The 21,354-nt window shown below is 43.8% G+C and overlaps 1 protein-coding gene across 2 annotated transcripts in view; it reads right to left on the bottom strand.

The window, feature by feature from the left end:
* Positions 1-12,623: 12,623 nt before the first annotated feature.
* The window catches only part of PUSL1 (pseudouridine synthase like 1), a 433,096-nt gene continuing 424,365 nt past the window's right edge, over positions 12,624-21,354 (bottom strand). For both annotated transcript variants that reach the window (XM_069241083.1, XM_069241082.1), the window contains exon 7: positions 12,624-13,273. In XM_069241083.1, the coding sequence (XP_069097184.1) occupies positions 13,103-13,273 (171 nt within the window). In that variant the 3' untranslated portion in view covers positions 12,624-13,102. The remainder of the gene's footprint in view (positions 13,274-21,354) is intronic.

The following is a 21,354-nucleotide window of genomic DNA, read 5'->3' on the forward strand; positions in this document are numbered from 1 at the left end:
AACCATTTTTATTAACATTTGCTGAGACACTTAGCCTTGTATTGAGAGGGGCAAGATGACTGAGGGCAAGAGTTAGACAGTTCTTCATTTTGGGATGAGAAGTCTGATAGGGAGCTGCCTTCAGAGGGTTCCATGGTAAAGGTCATATTGAGAATATCAGCTGAAAAGAGGTTGCTTAAGGATCAGGCCAAAGGGAAAAAGACTACCAAAAGACATGGACCCGAAAGAAATGGTGGGTGGACGATGAGACATGCTGGTAGTTAGACATTTGATAGTTGGGGAACAGAGTGCACAACAGGGTGAGGCTGTGAACAACCTAATTTGCAGATTTCTTAGCTATTTGACAGTAGCATAGGTTACCCATATGATCTACTCCTGCTTTCACTGTCCACATTGAGAGTACTGATTTTAGGCTCTTCTGTCTGAAAATTCGAACCTTCGGGGGCATTAATTCATATTGGAGGGAAAAGAGTAATTTTGTGGGAGTAGTAAACAACCACACATAAAAAAGAAAACGCTGGGCAATGAATAACATTACAACAAGATTTGAATACCTAGATGTCATGGTCCGTTTAACACTGGTCATTAGAAGGTGTCTGCGTAAATTATGCTCCTCTTCCGCCATTACAAAATTCTCAGTTCTCAAGAAACAGTAATGTTTTTTCATAAAAGTCAGAGAGATGCTAACATGCATGCAATAGAAGAAACCAGAAGATTGTGAAAAAATGGTTTAAAAAGTATGTAGTAAAGTATTAGACAAGGACCAGATGATACAGGTAGCTCAGCACAGGTTTCTCTGATCAGCCGCCACACTGAGACCTCCAGGCATACTAGTGTGTCCAATGGATACATGACTGAGAGGTCACCCTAAGACAGTAGGTGCCAATGTGTTGGTGAATCAGTGACTTGGTTACGACCATGAAATGTAAGGAGCTGTCAATAAAAAGTTTGTGTACGCTTGTGCTGTGATTGATGATGGACCTGGTATTGAAAAGCAGGCTCAAGAGAGGTGTGGGGACTAAAGTCTCTCCTATGTCTAGTATAGTGAGTGGAAGACTGGGCTTATACCCAGGAGCATGGGGGGAGAGGACCTTTTCAGATAAAAGGTAATGAAGGAGCACTTTTATTGCATTTGGGAGCACTGGATTTATCTTCCCTACATGTGATTGGAAACTTGTTTTACACCGCAGCAAACCAGGTTGAATGTCTAGGGTACGTCACAAACTGAAACCCCCACTTTCGCAGCTTAAATGGGGTTGGTGAACGGGATCATACTAAAATATTATTTAGATGTTTATGGGCCTCTTGTGTCTGATGGTCTGCAGGCAACAAATAAATATACTACTGGGGAATACTATAACAAAGGTGTGTAGGCTATGGGCTGACAAGCACATTTAAGCAAACAGAGAAAGAGAAATGATGAAAATAGGAGAAAACAGAACAAATCAATAGAAAAAGTGAGCATGAGAAAAGAGAGAAAAAAGTATGCATTGGACAAAAATGGGTAGACCCTAAGGGAAAAGAAAGAATGGGAAGAGAAAGGAAGAGTGAAAGAAAGAGAGCATGGAAGGATGGAAGGGTGAAAGGAAGACCAAAAGGAAGTGTGAAGAATGAATAGAAGAGTGAAATGATCAACATGTGAAAGTATTATTAGATGGAAGGATGGACAACTGGACAGATGGGTGAAAGAACAGAGGAAGGAAGAGTGGAAGGGTGGATGCGTGAAAAGATGGATGGATAGATAAATGAATATATGGTCAGATGGATAGATGGCTGGAAAGTTAGAAGTATACACAGATGGGTGTATGAATAGATGGAAGGGTGAAAGGATGGGCGTGTGTGTGTGTATATATATATATATATATATATATGGATAAAAGGTAGAAAGAGAACTATTTCAAGGAAGGATGGGTTTGCTTGCTTCATGTGCTTGTATGATTAGAAGAATGGTTCAAGTGGGGAGGGTATTTTAATTGTCTTGCTACTTTCTTGGGCCAAACCACAGGCAGTGGGAGAGATTTCAATTATTTGCAGGGTAGTAGTTGATGGTTAGTAACTGAGCAGGCACTCAATTCATCCAAATCACAAAAACCTTCTCAACTGTTCTAGTAGCATTTCAGTTCTATTTTCCAGGTACCCATGGTCTGAGCCGGGGTACAGGGACTACAGTGGGGAAACTAAGGGATGATTTAAAGTTTGGTGGAGAGAGGTTATACTGTCTTGCTGTGTACAGAGCTCAAGTTTAGGGCATTATTAGATGATAAAAAGAGACTACTTCCCAGAATGAGGAGGTGGGACAGTAGTAAGGAATCTGCGGTTAGAGTATCCACTACAAGTTGTGTTACTGAAGGTAAGTAACCTTTTCTTCTGATTGGTATTTCTAACTACATATTTCTTACCTTTAGAGTAGATACCAAAACAGTATCTCCTAAGATAGTCTGTGGAGTGAGTTCAGTGGGCTCAGACCAGGAAATCCTACAATACTGAAAGGGTGAAATTCCCCTGCCATTGGACCGGGCTGTCAAAGCAGTAGTGCCTTGTCAACTTGTGCACTGAGGCCCACGTCGCAGCCTGACAGATGTCAAGAACAGGCACTCTGCGTGCCAATGCAGTGGTGGCGGCCTTGAGTGAGCCTCAGTCCTGGCAAAGGCTGCTTCTTGGCCAATGCGTAGCCAATCCTAATGCAGAGGATTATCCACCTTAACAAAGTCTTTTTTTGGAACACCTTGCCTTTTTTTAACCCAGATAGCCCCACAAAAAGCTGATTGGCCACTTGACAATCTGTGGTGCGATCGATAAAGCTTAACTCTTCTTTGGAATTTAGCTGATGAAGTCTCTCCTCTTCTTTTCAAAGGTGAGGTGGAAAAAGGAATATTGGGAAGGTGACAGATTCCACGACATAAAAACGAATCACAACTTTTTGCTAAAAGGATACCCCAGTCCTAAACACCAGTTTGTCCGGAAAAGAGGTGGTGTAAGGCAGTCGCACTGAGAGAGCCTACAGATCACTCATACCACAGGCTGAAGGGATCACATTGGGGAAGGTAGTTTTGAGTCAGAAGACACAATGAGCAGTTGTGGCTCAAAAGGGGGGCACTTGAGGAATGTCAGGCTAAATTAACATCATACAGTGGCATAACAATTTTTTTCAGAAGGAAAATGTGTGTCAAACCTTTAATAAACACCACCACAACAGGTGATTTAGTCAAGGACGTTTGGGCCAGCAAATGTAAAAAGGTCTGATAAATAGTCTTCAGTAGTGCCAACTGCAAGACCTTGATGGGAAAAATACAAAATAAACAATAACACATCCGACAGTTTACCTTGTAAGGGGTCTGTGTTGCAGAATGCACACCAGCTCACAAATCTGCCCAGCATCTGGCATAAATGGACTTGAGGATGGGCGCCTGGCTGCCAGGACGACATCCAGAACCACAGGTGGTGGACTGAATGCAGTCCACAGCCGCTGTTCTATCTGAACACATGGAGGTGTAGATTGCACTCGTTCAGGTGCACAACCCTGCCCTGGTGCTGTGACAGAAGATCCTTCCGAAGAGAAAGCCCATGCCCAGAACTTTCGGGTACCACACTCTCCTGGCTCAATCCAAAGCCAATAGGATAACTTGGCTCCAGTCATTCCTGATCTTCAGAACTCAGGACAGTAGAGGCAAAGGTGGAAAAGCATACAGAAGTCTTGTATTCCACTGTATCATGAATGCCTCTCCTGGAGAGAGTGTTCTTGGGAACTCTAACACACTGAAGTTTAGAGAATGCGCGCTTTCGACAGAGGTGTAAAGAACGAGCCAGGGCTTTCCTAGCTCTTGGAATGTGGCCTGCACTCTCTGAGGATGCAATTGCCATTCATAATCAGCCAAGCATTGCTGGCAGAGCTTGTCAGCCTTGGTTTTTAAAGATGACTGTTCACTATCAAGGGAATGCCCTGAAACTCCAGCCAAATCCTGGACCCAAGACCCTGCTCGATCTTGATTGTTGCAGTACCGCATAGTCTTGTCAACACCCACCTGCCTTCCCTTGATGGAAGGCCTTCAACACCAAGCGCATGGCCTGCACGACAAACAGATTCATGTGGAGCCAGATTTCTGCCAGATACCAAATCCTTCTGAGCTCCACCTCTTTCAGACACCCTCCCCAACCCAACAGGGAAACACCCGTCACCATCTTCAGCCCTAGGCGGGGAAGGAGGAGGGGTCTGTCGCAGGTCAAGTTGTTGTCGAGCATCCACAACTGCAGATCTTGATCCAGAAGGCTTCAGATGCCACTCCAGTGCCACACATATGCCACATGGCAAAAGAGCAGGAGCATGAGGCCAACAGACCAAAAAGTCTCAGAGCTGCTCACACTGAGATTGTGGACTGAGGCTTAAACATTAGGCAACAAGCCCAAATGTACTGGACTCGTTGCAGTGGAGAAAATGCACTAAACCGAACCATGTCCAATATAGCTCCCATAAAAACAAGTGAAGCGGTCAGGAGTGACTTCAGGTCATTGACCAATGTCAGGAGATTCACCATCTTCTGGAGGAGGCCTACGACTGGCTTTGGGAAGCCTGCCTTCAACAGTGAGTCATCGAGGTAGTGGAAATCTTGTATTCCAACCTTCGAAGATGGGCAGCAACCCCGTCATCACTTTCATGAACACTGGAGCGGCACTGGTAAGGCTGAAGGAGAGCACAGCAAACTGAAAATGCTCTTGGCCGACCCTAAATAACAGGTAACATGCGGGTGCAGGACAGGCACATGAAATGATGGGTCCCGAAGGTCCAAGGCTACTATCCAGTCGCCTGGATCAGGTGCAGACAGAACCTGGGTCAGCGTGAGCATTCTGAATTAGTTTTTCCTCAGCAAAGCATTTAGAAAGTGAATATCTTAAATAGGACGAAGGCCCCATCATTCCTCAGTACTAGGAAATACCAAGAGTAATATCCCACCCCTATTTCTGAGTCCAGACGCTTCTTTATTGCTCTTTTGGTCGGTAGAGCTTGCATCTCTTGCAGCAAGATGAATGGGTTCTCCTCTAAAGGCCGCACAGATGTGGGAGGAGGTTGTGGCTGGTGAGAAAGAAACAGGAAGGCACATCCTCCACGATGATCTGTAGGACCCATCTGTTAGATGTGATGGACGGCAACCCTGGGAGAAAATGTCTGATCCTGTCTCTCACAGGGTGGCAGGAACAGGGCTAAGGGCAAGTGGGCGCTGATACCACAGGGGAGGGGAGCTGAGCAGAAAGTTATTTTTGAGACCGTGTGCAACATCTGCCTGATTCCCGTCCCTGACCATGAAAAGGCTGGGCTGACTGCTGCGGTGCTGGCACAGCCTGGCACTGTCTATATGGCAATCTTCTTTGTAGTCTCGGAAGAGTAGAAACGAATGAGGAAACTGTCTGGTAGGGTAGAAAAGCTCAAGGAAAGCACTGTTGCATTGCTTTCCTTAAAGTGTCCAAATGCAGAATAAGCTTTTTCGCCAAATAGGCATGACCAATCATAATCCATATTAATAAGGGATGCCTGCATGTCTCCAGTAAAGCCTCTGTATTGCATCCACATGTGGAAATGGAGAACCATACTAGTGCTGACTGCTTGTCTCATGCACTTGGTAGTGTCCATGTCATGCCAAATTCCTTGTTTTAATGCATCCTGGCTGGCTGGAGGGGTTGAGCCAAGGAGCCTATGAACTCTTCTGGGACTGCTGGCAAGATCTTGCTGGCCATGCTCCAGAGGGTGTGCGTTTAACGGCCTAATATGCAAACCACATTGACTACACTGACTGACATCAATGCCAAACTGGCCGAAAAGAACATTTGCTTCCAAATGCTCAACCCTTTTTAACTCCGTCTCGGGGGAAGTGGGGAATGTATTAAGATTCACTTTGCTGGTGGAAGCTTGGACCACCAGACTCTCAGGAATACGAAAATCCGGGTTACCGGGCACCAGTCTGTTGCATCTGGCCACCTGCCTGTTTACTGGTAAGCAAGACATGGCTTACCCAAAGTGCTCATAAAGATGTCAGCCAGGCCTTCATTAAATGAAAGCAGGGGGTCAGATGGGCTGGTCCAGGGTGAAAAACGGTCACAAAGACATTTATCTTGGCTTCAACAGAAGGCAACTGTAGGTCAAATACCTCAGCTTCTCATCTAATCATCTCAGCAAATGAAGCACTCTCATCCATCGGGTTCCCAAGGGGCGAAATCAACCCTATATCAAGTCAATTGGCCTCCTGCAAGTCCATATAGAAGCTAAATTGATCTTAATGTTTTGTTATCTAATGTGAATATGTAAAGTGCACTATCACAAGCAAGGGTACCCTTGAAATGACAAGGTGTGTTTGTCTAGCCCTGCCTATGGTAGCTTGCTTATCTGAAAAGCCAGGACATCAGCTTTTTGACAAATTCAAGAGTGGAGGCGGCTCTGCTGTGGAGTGGTAAGTTGTTCAACGCTATAGGAGCGATGTAAGAAAACGCTTGTTCTCCTGATCTGGTTCATTGTATAGTGGGATGTATGTGAGTAGGAGTCCTGTGGAGCAGAGGTGCCATGGTGGTTTGTGGAAGGAGATGTGGCATTTCAAGAAGGTGGGGCATAAGATGTGTAGGGATTTGAATGTATATGTGAGGAGTTTGAAATGAGCATGTTTGTGTATCAGGACCCAGTGGAGTTCCCAGAGGTGGGTTGCCTTGTACGTTCTGTGTCAGAGGTGAGGATGGTTTGTAGGCTTCTGGTGAATTGTTTGGTGTTCCAGTAGTTCAACTTCTGGTGACCAGGGTGTGAGTGACAGTTTTTCTAGTGTTGCTTAGGAGAAATTTGACGATCTTCCTCAGCATATTCAGGGTGTGAAAGCAGGATGCAGTGACTGTCTGACTTGTGCGGTCATGTCCAGCTTGCAGTCATTGATAATTGCAAGACTCTTGGCACAAGATGTGGGTCTGAGTCTGTCCGGCTACCAGTTGGAGTCCCATGGTGAGGTTACTGCCGAACATCACTGCTTCTGTCTCGTCGGTTTGGATTTCATCTAGTTAGCAACTTCAGTCATGCAGGAGGTGATTTTTTTTTTTTTGTGTTGGGGGGTCTTGTCTGTGAAGATGACATTTGTCAGAAGGATCATGTATGTGTTGAAGAGGGTGGGGCTGAGGGGTGAACCTTGAGGCACTCCAGGGGTGATTTTGAGAGCTTCGGAGGAGTAAGGTGCCAGGCTGCCAACTTGCATTCAATGTATCAAGGAGCAGGACCAACGGAACAGCATGTCCTTGGATGCCAATCTCTCAGCAGCTGTCTGATGAGGATGGGGTGACAGACAATGTCAAATGCTGTGGAGGCCCAGGAGAATGAGGGCTATCAACGATCATCTATGGTGGTCATGCCGTTTCTGTACAGTGGTTGGGCCTGAATCCAGACTGTGTGGCATGAAGGAGCTGGTGGCTGCTGAAGTGGTCTGTGAGGCGTTGATTAATTAGTTCATTAGACCTTTGCTACATACAGTAGGGCAATGATGGGTCTCTAATAGGAAAGCAGGACTGGGTCAGTGGATTGTTTCTTGGCCATGGGTATGGTGGTGGCATGTTTCCAGATGTTGGGGAATGTGGCTGGTCGTTGGAGGCATAGAGGATAGGTTTTAATGCCTCGATGATGGGAAGGAGCTCTTTGGTAAATGCGAGGTGGGGGCATGAGTCAGACTGGGACCCCGGGATGCTGGCAGCAGTTTTGATGGTGGTGTTAGAGGGTACTAGGTCAGGGTTCATATTCAGCTGTGATACGAAGTTCAGCTGCGACTGTGACATGGTCCGGTTGTGGGTCAAAGTTGCTGTGTATGGAGGTGATTTTGTTACAGAATAATTCTGAGAGCTTGTTGCTAAGATCTTGGAAGGACTTGATGTTGCTGGAGGCGGCAGGAGGTACAGTAATATCTTTGATGATGATGACAATTTCCTTGCTGCCTTTCCTGCTGGTGTGCTGTATTTGCTGTTGTTAGCATCTTATGGCGGATTTGAAGACATCTTTATCTGTTGTGACTTTACTTGGTCTCCATTTCCACTCCAGTTGCTTGCAGTGGCATTTCATCAGCCTGAGTTCCTCTGTGTGCCATCTGCCCTATGGTCAGGCTCCTGCCTTTGGGGTGCATATAGGTGTTGGTGCATGTAGTTATCAACCTGTTGTGGTTCTTGATGGCATTCAGCAAATGGGCCCATAAGCAGGAGAGGCAGACGTCCACTCCTCTTTTGTGATACTTTTCCAGCTCCCGCAGGCAGAGGTCTGTTGTGGTGCAGGATGGCTATGCTGAAACTGATGAGGCCATGGTCTGTCCAGGTCACAGTTGTTAGCTTGTTGACCGTGGTGTTGTTGACTGAGAGAAAATCGAGTCCAATAGATGCCCAGCGATGTGGGTGGGTTGGGTAATGTGCTGGGTGAAGCATCCAAGATGAGTAGAAGGGCCCTAGAGTTTGGGTCGGTGCTTTCTTCTAGGTCAAAGTTAAGGTCTCCAAGGAGAAAGAATGTGCTGGCATTGTTGATGAGCGGTGTGACAGAGTCCGTGATATCGCTGGTGATATTGGTGCAGGGTTCTGGTTGTCTGTGTATGAGGGTTCTGTCCAGGGAGAAGTTGCCTGTGATATGTATCTTGAACATGAAGTGTTCTATGTAGCTGGTGAGGATCTCTGTGAGTGGACGGTACCTTTGACTATGATGACGACTCCACCTCCAGGCTTGTATTGACAGTCTTGCCTGACTATTTTGTAGCTGGTGGAAATGGCTGTAGGGATGTCTGGTACAGAGCCATGTTTCCGTGAGGAACAGCAGGTCTAGAGCGTGGTCCTGTAGTAGGTCCCTTATCTCCGTGGAATGTTTGGTGATTCAGCCAATGTTGAGGAGCATGCATGGAGTGTTGTGTGGGTGGTGGTCAGTCTGTGTAAATGGGTAACTGGTTTGTGTGAGTGAGGGTGCTGGGTCTGTTGGTGTAGGAGTGGTGGGTGTGGGAGTGGTGGGTGTATGCTGTGGAAGAGTGCATGAGAACCTGAAGGAGAAGAATGTGAATGCTCTTTCTGTGTTGTGTGGTGCAGCAGTGCTCCCAGAGTTGCGAGCACGAGGAGCCTCAGCAGGATGGAAGTGGGTATGGAGAAGACAAGGGTTCCTGGCACTGGGCACAGATGGGTTTGCCAGTGGTGCATCTGCATTACAGACACTATTGAGTAGTTCTTTGGAGTGGGAGAAGCAAAGGGCACAATGGGTTGGTCAGCAGTGATGTCACTTCCTGGGAAGATGGTAGATGGGAAATCAATTCTTCCTGCTTGGTTCCAACTTTTAACATAGTTTTTTTTTTAGTGGGGAGGGGGATATTTCCCATCTTCATAACAGTCTATAAGTAGTGGTGGCAAATCCTGATTAGAATCCAAGCCAAAAAGATTATGGTTTGGTTGGAGTCAGATCATACGGAAACTGGGCATACTGTAGTTGAATCAAAGAGTGACCTCAGTGGGGGGTTGAGATGGATCTGGCTGGGGTCAGAAACCGTAGTTGGCATGGGATGTCCCTCCAGCTCTGGGGCCATTGTGGCCATTGTGCGTCAATGAAGAATGGACTGGCACAAGTTTTGGAGCCATAAATGGAACATGAAACAAGTTCCAGAGGTTTAGATGGTGCCAAGGATGTGTCTGCCAACGGTAGTCTGACTGGATGCACCTGCAGAAACATTGGGCCAAAAGGCACACCGGAGGGAGCTGGAAGATTGCAAAAATATGGATCATCAGATTCTTAAAGACCTTGTCTGCTGCGATGGTGCTGATAGCCTGGGTAATTTGGGTTGCAGAAAGGTCAGTTGAGGTATTGGTTTCTTGATTGGAGACTGGAATCAAGATCTATTGGCAGCTTGTCACCATCCCAACTTCTCTTTTGCAGAGAGTTGTGGGATGGTGTTGAGTCCCGCTTTGACTTCATATGCTTCTTCTTTGACTTGCTCTTCAAATTACCATAAGACTTTGACAGCAAAGAAGACCTATCAAGGGAAGAGGTTTGCACCCTTAACTTGGAGCGGGATTGATGTAAGATCTGCGACTTATTTGGGTGTTCGGCAACATACTGCTTTGTTTCACATCATGGATTGCCTTTGGGTGTATGAGAACACATTCTTCACATTTCTTGGACCCGTGCTTACAGCTCAAATACCAAAAGCACACCTGTGCATTGACATCAGTTTCTAAAATTCAAGGCATGTTTGTAGTGTTGTAAACTTCATTGGGACATCTTTGTTTTAAACACTGGAAAAGCAATTTGGAAGAATTTGTAAACTAACAAAAAAAAAAGGAGCAGAGCCCCCGATCCATTTTTTAAAGGCGTGGAAAGAAATGTTGGTGTGCAGGGGTGGCTCATACATGTGGCTCCGCTCCATCACATCCGGGCGGGACAAAGCCAAAACAGAGGTGAACACCATCACTTGGCAGCATGTGGGAGCACTACTATAAAAAGGTTCAGATCCAGGGTGGCACCTGGAAGCTATTCTAAAGATGAGGACTCTGCGGTTAGAAGTTGCCACCAAAAGTGCACATACATAGTGAACAAAGGAGTGAAAGTAAATGATATCATCAATTTTCATAAAACAGGGCCCTGTGGGAAAAAGTGCCATAACATAACTGGGCCTCATTCTGTTATGGGACTGTCAATAATGGAAACAGTATCATGACTGTCTCCACACAAGAGATCACAGTCTGAAAGAGCTAGACCAATGATATCTACAAGGCAAGTCCTCGTTAAGGCTGTGGAACTGCCTTACCATAACAGCTCACAACTATTGGCTCTGCCAATGCCTCCTTTTGTTCATGTTGTACAGTATATACACTGTACAGAATTAACAAAAGAAGGAACAAGGCACTGTAGTCATTTTTTATGATCATGCATGTGTGATGATGATGTATGCACATGAATGCATCAATACGCAAGTATGCTTGCATGGCCACGAATGTGCTTGTGAAAGGATGTGAGGGGCTTTTCTTTTTTTTTCTTTACTTACTGATCTGAAATGGAACGGTAATCAAACAAGTATTGGCAAAGCTGAAAGGCGAACTATTAGCTTTGCCAACTTGGTGGCGGGATTATGGGAGGAGACACCTGGTGGAGAAGTAGGAGGGGACAATTGGTGGGTGGCTGGGGTGGAGAATAGAATGGTGGGTGTTAACAGGATGGTAGAAAAAAGAAGGGCAATGAAGAGGCCAGTGCTGGCCGCGTCATAGCACTTTTTTTTACTTTCTTCAGGTGGGGATGGAGGGGTGAGGAGAAATATGGCTGTGGAGAGCAATAAGAAATCAGGGGGGAATAAGAAACACAGGACGGTGGGAGGGTAAGAAGCAACATGGAAGGCGGTGGGAGGGGACAAAGCAACAAGTACAAGAGAGATAGGAGGGGGGAGAACATGGTCAGGGGTTGGGAGGGCAAGAAGGGGGGAAATAAATAAAAAATAGTATCTCAATCACAGCATCAGCAGCATAAACACTTTAATCCATATGACGCTATTAGTACAGGTTAATGCTGATGCTGGAAGAAGAGGAAGTGAAGACGGCTCATGCTACTCAACTAAAAGACAGGAAATGAGAGTGACTATGAAGCCCACATATTGTAAGCAATGACCAGGTCCCATGCTCCTTACTCAACACAATATCTCTTGCAAGCGAGAGTGCATGGGCTCACAGCACAAGACCTAAAAAGGAGCACAAAAGTGTTTTTTTAAGTAAAAAAACAGGTAAACAATTTAATAAAAAAAATTAGGACTGGCAGGGGCAACGGAGGAGCGAGTGGGGTGAGAAGAAAAGGGGAGTTGGCAGGGAATAGAATAAGCAGCACATAAAGGACAGCAGTCCTGGTGAGAGAGATGCACACACACAGAGTGCAACATGCAGCATGGAGAAGGGAGAGAAGGACATAAGCGAAAGCAACACAGAGCATGAGTAGAAGCAGACAAGGGAGACAACTGGAAAACACATGCACTCCACTGGAGTGTTTGATCAAAAGGGAAAAAGTAGTTAACCAAAAGCGAGCAGTGGAAGGACACATGTTGAGAGGATATGCTCTACGGATAGACAAATACATGATGGACAATGCCAGTCATAAGCACGGAAATGAGAGTGGCGTTAAAGCCAGCCAATGGTAAGCAGTGGGTTAGCTTTAAGCCCACTTGTGGTTCTTGGTAAGCTGACAATAGGTCTTTTTCATGGCATCAATCTAACATAAAGCCACCAAAGGTCCTGTTGCTAGGTGAAAGGGGTAGTATGAATGGCAAACTGTAGTTTTGCCTTAGGCTCTCCATAAATCCTTGCACCAGAATGGAACACCGAAATGCAAGTTTATAAAGTGTGGGTGGGGACAGATAAAGCCCTACATACAGAAGGCTGAGTGGGTTAGAATGATGAATGTCCACACTCAGCAACCTAAGTCATGAATTTAAAATCGGTCTCTCTTGAGTTTACATTTTGCTGCAGTATCCTTACACTCCCTAGTCCTCAAAACATGAACAACAGCTACTGTCTTGAGATACCCTCCACAACTTAAGGATCTATTTTATCAAGACAGGTTAAACATAAAAAGGTACAGGAAGCATATTAAAACAGCAAAAAATCTTTAAAAGACCAATACATCTTGTTATACAAAAAGTTTTATGATCCCATCTACAGGTCTGCTTGAAATCCATTATAACACCAGCATGGTACTTTTCAGAGATTTGAGGTATTCTGTTTTATAATCGTCCAGTCATTCATTCACTCCAAGCTTAGAGGTCATCAATTTACAAGGAATTTGAAAACCTTCTAAGGACAAAAAGCAGACTCTGTGAACTTTGGTTCCCTTTTCAGGTGTCACTCTTAGAGAACTTGGGGCCAGATGTAGCAAAGGTTTTTCCCCATTCTGTGTCTATGGGAAAAAGTGTTTGTACATATGGCCCTTGGCCCGCGTGTTAACTTTTGATGTGGTTTCTTGATAGGATATACCACAGAGCACTTTAACCTGTGTAAAGAAAGAAAAGACCCCACTTGAGGTAAGCAGGCACAGGAGAAACACCACCTAAATCCATGGCTCTGTCAGTGAGAGCTATCCTTGGTCTCTAGTCCACTTAAGTGATCATGTGTCAATCCCATCATATTCCACGTTCTTCAAGAAGAGGCCATCTGGTGGGGCCATAGCATTACTGGGATAAGCCGCTGGATCTCTTGACTCCAGCAGCTCCTTCACCTGAGCCGGGGTGAAGCGGCCTTGGCCAACAGCAACAAGAATGCCGGTCATTCTCCGTACCTGCAACAACAAAATACAAGGGTTTCATCTGAAGCCTTCTTATTTTCAGACATACATCAATAGCTAATAGGTGATTTGGAAAGATGACTTACTTACCTATAATCCTAGTTATCTTCCAGGGGAATCCTCATCAAAGTCGTAAGCACTGAATATATTCCCGCACACATGCAGGGACCCCGGAGCACATATTAAATATATATATATTATAAAAAAGATTGTAGCATTTGCTCACCAGCTGCACCGTAACTCACTATCTTGCTGCTCAGCAGCACTGAAGACAGTACTCGGCAGGGTCGCTTCATATATTTATTTTCAAACAGTGCACCACATCACACGTAAAGGCCAAAGTGTTTCAGCTTGTGCCTTCAACTGGACAACCCAAATTCAAACACCCCATGCCTAAATGGTCCTTACTCTATTGCACTACCCTACAGCCTGGTAATCTAGACCAGAGCATTTTATTAGAATCTCCTCATAGTGCACACCATCTTGGAGTAGTGATGTATTTTTATTTTAGCACAATACCTCATAGATATGTTATATAGCATCTTAAAGTTGCAACAATTCTTTATACAAAGCAATGCCTCATAAATATATTTGTTACAGTACACTGGATAGTCAACAATGGAGTACCAACAAGTATATCGCACCATACAGTAAAATAGCAGATCCAAACTGAATCATAAGCTTAAAACAATTCATCCAAGTATTTTTCAACATTTTTATTCGTTATTGGATCATTGAGTGATTCAGTGATGTGTGCTGTGCAAGCACCACAACCGTGAGAGATCCATGCAACAGGAACCTGCTGAGTGCATCGCCAGGTAATCCCCTTATATAGTGACACCAGGTATGGTATGTATGTAAACACTGCTGCAGATTACCCTTGTGGGCTTGTTCTAATGGCCAATGCTGTATGCAGGAGTTGCCCAGTGTCTTTCAATGTTACCAATCCCTGATTTAATGGTCTGGACTGGAATTCAAAGTGCAAGCTGTTGTACAGATCTCATATTTCGTAATAGGCATTTAGATCAAGAAATGGAAGAACATACTCCCCCCGAACGATTGTAGGTAATAAGGTAAATTTCACATATATCTGCATTTCTAAGTGTCTTTCAACATATAAATTCAAACTCAGGGCCATAGTTATACTTTTTTAGCGCCGCATTTGCATCGTTTTTTGACGCAAAATTGGCGCAAACTTAGAAAATACAATGGTATTTTGTAAGTTTGCGCCAATTTTGCATCAAAAAACGACGCAAATGCGGCGCTAAAAAAGTATAAATATGGGCCTCAATGTTTAAAGTGGCAAGTGCTGTACAAATCAAATCTGGGTGTGTCTTTGGATATATAAGTTAGAGCTTGATGACTAAAGTGACAAGTGCTGTGCAAATCAAGTAAGTGCCTAATGCAATATAGTATAAGGTTGTGAAGCGGTTTACACTTGGTATCCAATCTGCTCCACACAGTCTATCAGAGTAAAACTCAGATCTAAAACTCAGATAGTAATGCAGAATCAGTCATAAGGTGCATTAAATATGATATTTAGCATAATACTCTATATCAAGTTTCAAGCATCCTGTATTTTTTAGGAGACCAGTTCCTTAACATGAGACACGTAAGCAAAGCACTTAGTATGAATCAGCCATGAGGGGGCATCAATCCCGACATGAGGGGTGGATAAGGTTAGGACCATCATATCATTCAACTAAGCATGAACAACATTAAAAACAAGCTGCTTTTGGTAGTGCAAACCAATACAATATCCTAAAGTGCTTCAGTGCTTTAACAGTTACAATGGGAAACATCCTGGCCCCACATTGATCACACAAGTGTCTGATTAACGTACAGGAGTGGCCAGGAATTCTGCAGCTCATTGGTTTATCAAGACCATCATAAAGGGGTTCTTATAAGTTTACATGCAGTTCTGCATCTCGATTGTGTCCCCATGGATTCTCTGTCCCAAGCAAAATGTTCATTCTGGACTCAGCTTTTCGAACTCAAGTTCACTGTCCCCTCTATGGGGGTCTGGTTTCACATGCTTAATGCCATAAAATGTCTGATCATTGAGGTTGCCATTATGTTCTTCCCAAAAGTGTTAGGCCATCAGATGTTTCCTAATTCTTGATGGCTCTATGGTGCTGAAGAACACAGACCTTCAACTTGTGAATTGTACTGCCAACATATTTCTTCAAGCATGGACACTGGAGCACATAAACCACCATCTCTCTCTCACATGTTATTCTCTCGTGGATGGTGCAAGACCTGCCCTCAAATGTATCATAAGTTTGTCAATTGGTGCCATATTGGCATGCCTTAGTGTCCACAGCACCAAAATCCCCAACTTTTTTTTCGACAGCCACATTGATTTGTTATCCTCCATGAACCTACTACCGGTGAGGATTTTCCCCAATGACTTAGCTGTACGAAATGTTACCTGATGGCGGGGACCAATCTTGGTTCTGATATGTTCGTCATATTGCAGTACATGTCAGTTACAAGTGAGGATCTTTCTTATGGACTGATGTTCATGGTTGAACTCTAAAAAGAATCTGATAGGACTTCCCTTACTTGATAGCTGTTCTTTATGTGGTCTATCGCCAAATAGAAGGTTGTTTTACTTTTTGGCTTCACTCAGTACTTTAGGCAGATATCCTCCTTCACAGAACCTGTGAATCATCATGTTGCCTTCTTTCTCAAATGTTGTATCACTGCAGCATACCTTAAGCGCTCTCAGGAATTGACTGTATACAATACAACATTTTAAGGAATTGGGGTGACCGCTGTTCCCATGTAGAATGGAGTTACAGGCCATTGGTTTGCTGAACACTGAAGTGTCCACTTTGTTGTCCTTCACTCCCACTGAGACATCTAAGAAATCAATGTTGGTCTTAATGCATGTTGCTGTCAGATGGATAATTTAGGTGCTGATTATATTCATGCAGTTGACTCTCTTCTTGATCCCACATAAGAAATGTCATCAATAAAGCGCACCCAGATGACCACATTTTCCACATATTTGCTGAATCTTTCAGCCCATGCCATCTCTTTTTCCCACCAACCCATGTAAATGCTGGCATACGTTGGCGCAAATGAAGCCCCCATGGCAGTGCCCTGCGTCTGACAGAAATACTTGTTATCAACAAGGAAATGTTGTGTGTTAAGCTGAATTCCAACACGGATTTCAGCATCTCTGTATGTTGTGCCTGTTCAATGGGTCGGGCTCTCAAAAAGTACAAACAAGCTTGAAGTTCGAAATCATGTTTCATGGAGATAAATAAGGAGGTCACATCCAGGGTGACCATGATGTAGTTAGCCGTGGGACATTGTTGATTTTTCTCAAGATATCTGTGGTGTCAGGTAAGTATGAAGAAAGTTCAGTGACATAAGGGCATAGAAATAAAACCACGAATCTCAAAGTATTTTCCAATAGTGATTTTATCATGCTGACTATCGGCCACCCAGGAGGATGTAGTTGGTCCTTATTTATCTTTGGGAGACAATACAAGACTGGAGTTTTAGGATGGTCAATCTTTAGAGATATAAATTCCTAAATTCAAGGATCCCCTGATGTAAAAAATTTTTAGCATGTCATGGTACTGCTTTTGGTGTTTCCCAATTGGATTCACTCTCAATCTCTCATAGTGGTGTCAGTTATGTGGCTGCTTATGGGCTTCTCTGACCTATTGCGTGGTGACAATATTGCCACCCTTATCAGAGGTTTTGATGAGAATGGACTTATTATCTTTCAATATCTTTATTTCCTGACAGTCCTTACAACGTCAGGATTGATTTCAACATGGTGCGTTATTTGTTAAGATCTCCCACTACTAACTCATGGAAGGTGTTGATCATGCTCCCACTCACTAATTGTGGGTTGAACGTGCTGGAAGATCTTAAATTGCTGGCACTGAATGCATCACTTAAGAAGCTCATAGCCTCTAGTTGTGCAAAATATGTGTCATCCTATTCTGTTGTAGCTGACACTTCTTGTGGCTCCAATGTGTCTAACTCATTGATGGCTAACAATTCAGGAATGTCCTCAATGGTAAACCCAGAGTGTCTAAAATCACTAGCTTGGAGCTTCTCTCTGTGATGCTGAGGCTTAGTAGCAAAGTTTTCATTTTCTGACAAATCTGTATGTTTCAATTAGAATATTGGCATAGTAGGAACTCACTATGGGGGCAAAAATTTACACCAAGGTTTAGAATTCTTTCTTGATTGCTGGTTAACACAATTTTGGAAATATTAACCACCCTAGTATTAAAATTGGTCTTCATTGTGGACACTAATGGATCTGATACCTTTTTATTTTTCTTTTGCTCCTTTGCATTTTCAAGCAACTCATCCCTGGCCTCTTCCTTTCAATTGTTGGGGCATAGCCATCCTCATTAGCCTCATCTCCCTTTGAAAATCCAGTTTCTCCTTTGGGGCTTCATCAGTCGAGGATGTTAGATCTAAACTAACTTTAGTGTTGCTTGGCACAGTATTGGGGCATGCCGTTGTGTAAATTATCTCCTTCACCGTTATTGCATCAAATCGTTCAGCAAATGTGTATATCCGGCCACACTCGTAGACCAACTTATCCCTGTTGAATTTGTGTGCACTGCGTGCTCAGGTTTCTTCTTGTTTTGAAATGCGTTCCTACATTTTGGTCAACTTCAACTTTACCTCTCCCTGATTAGGTACTGATTTATGTTTCTTTATTAGTTCTTCAATGGTCTTAGTTTAATGTTCCATTCTCAGTTGTGCATGCCTGATAATGGTACCTATTCGTTTTATGGAGGATTCAGCAGTATGTGATCTCCTGGGTCCATGTCCCCAAAAGTCGGCAGTATCAGGATACGTAATCCATGGAGTACTCTACCACACTCCTTGTATTTAGTTAGGAAAGCCAGCTCCCACAATTTTTTCAGTGTTGCAATGCATTCTTTTTCCAGCTCGCTGATAACTGTTGTTACGGTCCAGGGGCCCACATGGAACGGTCTCCTACTGTCTTGTTCGCCTATGTTGCCTTCAAAGACATCCAATGCTGCTTTCTCCCATAACACTCGGCATTCCGCCATAATGATCTGTATCAGAGGTCTGCACTGCCTACAGACTTGTGTTTTAAAAACAAACCTGCTCCAAATTCTTCACAAATTAAGTGCCATAGTCTGTTGTGTTCATGTCTGCAGTAGATATGACGTAAATAACATCACTAATGGCACTATCTTCTAGGAGCTATGTGGTGGTGCAGTTCTATTATCAACATCATTAATAAACACTGCGGCCAGTCTGGCACCCAATGTCACTACCTCTAAGTGCCACGGAGCCGTAGAGTGACATGTTTGTTACTGGTCCTCAATTGCCTGTTCTCTTTAGGGCGACCGTGCTGAACTCCGATATTTTCAAATAGAACAACCTGACATACATATTGCCAATAACCCCTGATGGGGTGCGAACCCCTCCCAACAGGCTTCCTCTGGTACCCCCTCAAAGCTTTCACTCACCACCCACCATGTCGGCTACAGCTATCGGCTAGAGCTGTTGTCGATCTCCAGTTCAGCAGAATGCTGCTTCGTGTTTGCCAACACACTGTCATCCCGAAATGCAAAGAAGAACACTCTTCTCAGCGTTCTGGCTGTTATGCATGCAGGACGAAGAATTACATAAAAAAACAAAGGGGTACACTGTTCCTAACAGAAAAGAGAAGTAGGAGCACAGGTACTCAAGGCACTTCTAAAATTAGAAGCAAGAGCCCTCACACATCCAGTGGATGTCATGCTTCATCATAGGGCTAGCTCCTCGTCAGACCGGCGCTGCAATGTCTGACGGGCCCCATTAGAGGGCTCTTTGCCGGAGATCTTGAAACAAAGTGTTGGAGCCATGGCAAATGCAGTAGGACTGAGGTAAACCTATTGTTTGAGAGAAAGTAGGGGAAAAGAAAAGGCTTAAAATTGGCTCAAGGCCCTCATCAAAAATTATTTAATTTAGGTTATGAGGATCTTGGTCAAGATTAAAAAATACATATAGGAGTGGGTAAGGAATAATGCTCCACCACTCTATTTGTCTAAAAGAAAGGGCTAGTGGGGAAACTTCCCTGATAGCTACAATATTGCAGCTAGCAGGGATGTTTCCCTACTAGCCCTTTCATATGATGTGTGAGGGCTCTTGCTTCTAATTTTAGAAGTGCCTCGAGTACCTGTGCTCCTACTTCTCTTTCCTATTTGGAACAGTGTACCCCATGGTTTTTCAATTTAGGTAGGGAGACTGTACACTGGACCTCATAAAATCTCCCTGTCCCTCCCTTTGCTTCGAAGCATTACATCTTCACATTGCCGACAGCTGCTCAACATCTGATCTAGTCGCTCCGCAACACTGAAGACAGGACTCAGCTGGGTCGATTTGTGTGTGTGTGTGTTGTGTATAAATCATATATTTATGTATATATATATATATATATATGTGTGTGTATTTATACATATATATATATACACACACACATATATATAAATACATGTATTCACATATTCATATATCCATGCAGCCTATATTAAAGGGGAAGAGTGCCCAACTTATATTGAGTTTTCCTTCAATATACCTAAGAGCACACACTATGCTTGAATCAGAAACTCTGATTGGCACTTAAGGCTCTTCTTTCCAAAGCTAACAAATTATCCACAAGACCAGATTTTATCCAATTGGCACACACCCTTTTTCTCTCCTGAGACAAATTCAAGAGGTATGCAGTCCATGCCGTCTACTGGTTGTGGTCTCTACAATTCATCCTTGGCTCCAAGCTCCATTATGACAGTACAGAAGATCTTCCCAGTAATCCAGGAGATGAAAGGGGTCATGTGACACGCCAGTTACATGACAAGCCAGAGGGCTATCAGGAGGTTTAGAGACAAGTTGCTGCTTCTGAGCAAACTAGGGACAAATCATTTCATCTACATTTGGGAATCATTACATTTTCAGTGTGGTTGGCGTCCAAGTGGGGATTGCCCATCATATGCCTTGCCTATCCTTGTCACTACTTACATTTTGCGTTTTGAGACATTGATGAGAGGTACAAACGTCTGAGAAAAAAGAGGCATTGGTCATTTTGAATGGTATCCCGGCACAGAGCTCACATATGTCAGATGTTTGGACCCAATCTTGTTTCCCGCACTATGTCATCATTTCCATAGATCAACAAAGGATTCTGTAAAGCTGACAAAACAATCACCAGCAGACCCGCACAACCTATAATGCACAGAGTGTGTCCCAAATTGGCAAGGAAATATGCAATGTTAAATTAAATCAGGGACAAGTTACAAGTCTGGTAAACACAGGTCTGGATAAGGCTGCAATCACAGCCGCTGTGCCACCGGTGAGGTTCCCAACCTCTTTTGTGGTCAGATATGCACCACACTTGTGCACAAAGGAGTGCACTGGACAAGCCGTGAACTAAGGAACATTCTGATCCTTCCCACTGAGAGTTTGTGGAACTTAAGACACTTGAATCATTCCAACATCACAAACAAACAACATTTTTTTGTTTAGTTTAGTTTTGATGACAGAAAGTAGGTGCTTCATCCAATAGGATAACACAGAACATTTATTAAGACTAAGTAGATTATTGATGTTCAGCACAGTCGATAACAGCCTCTTCTGGAACCAAAACTATCTGTATTGGTTAACTGTCATCGGCAGGAAGAAAGGCTGAGACAGTTTGTGAGCATGTGACCTGCAGCAGGTACATTTAATCATGGAGCTACATTACTTCAAATACAAGAGCAAAGTCTCTATTTTGGGTGTTCTCTTTGTGGCCTAAACTATTTTGTTTCTCATAGGAACATTCTCAAGAAATAGGGTAACAGAATGAGGCTATCTGTTAATTTAATAATATATTTTTTTTAAACTCCAACCTCTGAACTATTGGTTTGGTAAACAAAGATTTTTTTAAAAACAAATCGGCAACAACTGCGGCTTCAGATATTCAAAAAGAATCCATGTTCTGATATTTTGAAATATTTTAAAGAATATGCCGAAAATATAAGTGCTGGTCCTTTGGCTTTTCTTATCTACGAGACAGCCAGAATTGGCAAGGGTATCAT

Source organism: Pleurodeles waltl, chromosome 6 (genome assembly GCF_031143425.1).
Source record: "Pleurodeles waltl isolate 20211129_DDA chromosome 6, aPleWal1.hap1.20221129, whole genome shotgun sequence".
Taxonomy (NCBI): domain Eukaryota; kingdom Metazoa; phylum Chordata; class Amphibia; order Caudata; family Salamandridae; genus Pleurodeles; species Pleurodeles waltl.